General features: G+C 58.5%; 1 protein-coding gene across 1 annotated transcript in view; it reads left to right on the forward strand.

Annotated features, from left to right (window-relative positions):
* EMH_0043100 (uncharacterized protein) overlaps positions 1–299 on the forward strand; it is a gene marked incomplete at both ends in the record, with an annotated part of 1,489 nt that overhangs the window by 286 nt on the left and 904 nt on the right. The window contains one exon of the mRNA XM_013495813.1: positions 1–297. Within this exon, the coding sequence (XP_013351267.1) occupies positions 1–297 (297 nt within the window). The remainder of the gene's footprint in view (positions 298–299) is intronic.

Raw genomic sequence — 299 nt, forward strand, 5'->3', positions numbered from 1 at the left:
CAGCAGCAGATGCAGCAGCAGCAGCCTTCTCCGGTGTCGACGAGCAGCAGCAGCTGTACTCTGCTGCTCGATCAGCAGCAGCAGCAGGAACAGGAGCAGCAGCAGCAGCAACAACAACTGCAGCAGCAGCAGCAGCAGCAGCAGCAGCAATCAACTGGAAAGCGCTCGAGAAACCCTTCGTTAATATATTTTGCCCCCCAGCAACACCCAAGGCCCGTGCGGTGTGTGCGCAGCAGCAGCAGCAGAATGGATGCATTACCGCTGCTCCTGGGGAGTCTGCTGCAGCTGAAAGAGCAGCA

Source organism: Eimeria mitis, genomic scaffold (assembly GCF_000499745.2).
Source record: "Eimeria mitis Houghton genomic scaffold, Emh_scaff1762, whole genome shotgun sequence".
Lineage (NCBI taxonomy): Eukaryota > Apicomplexa > Conoidasida > Eucoccidiorida > Eimeriidae > Eimeria > Eimeria mitis.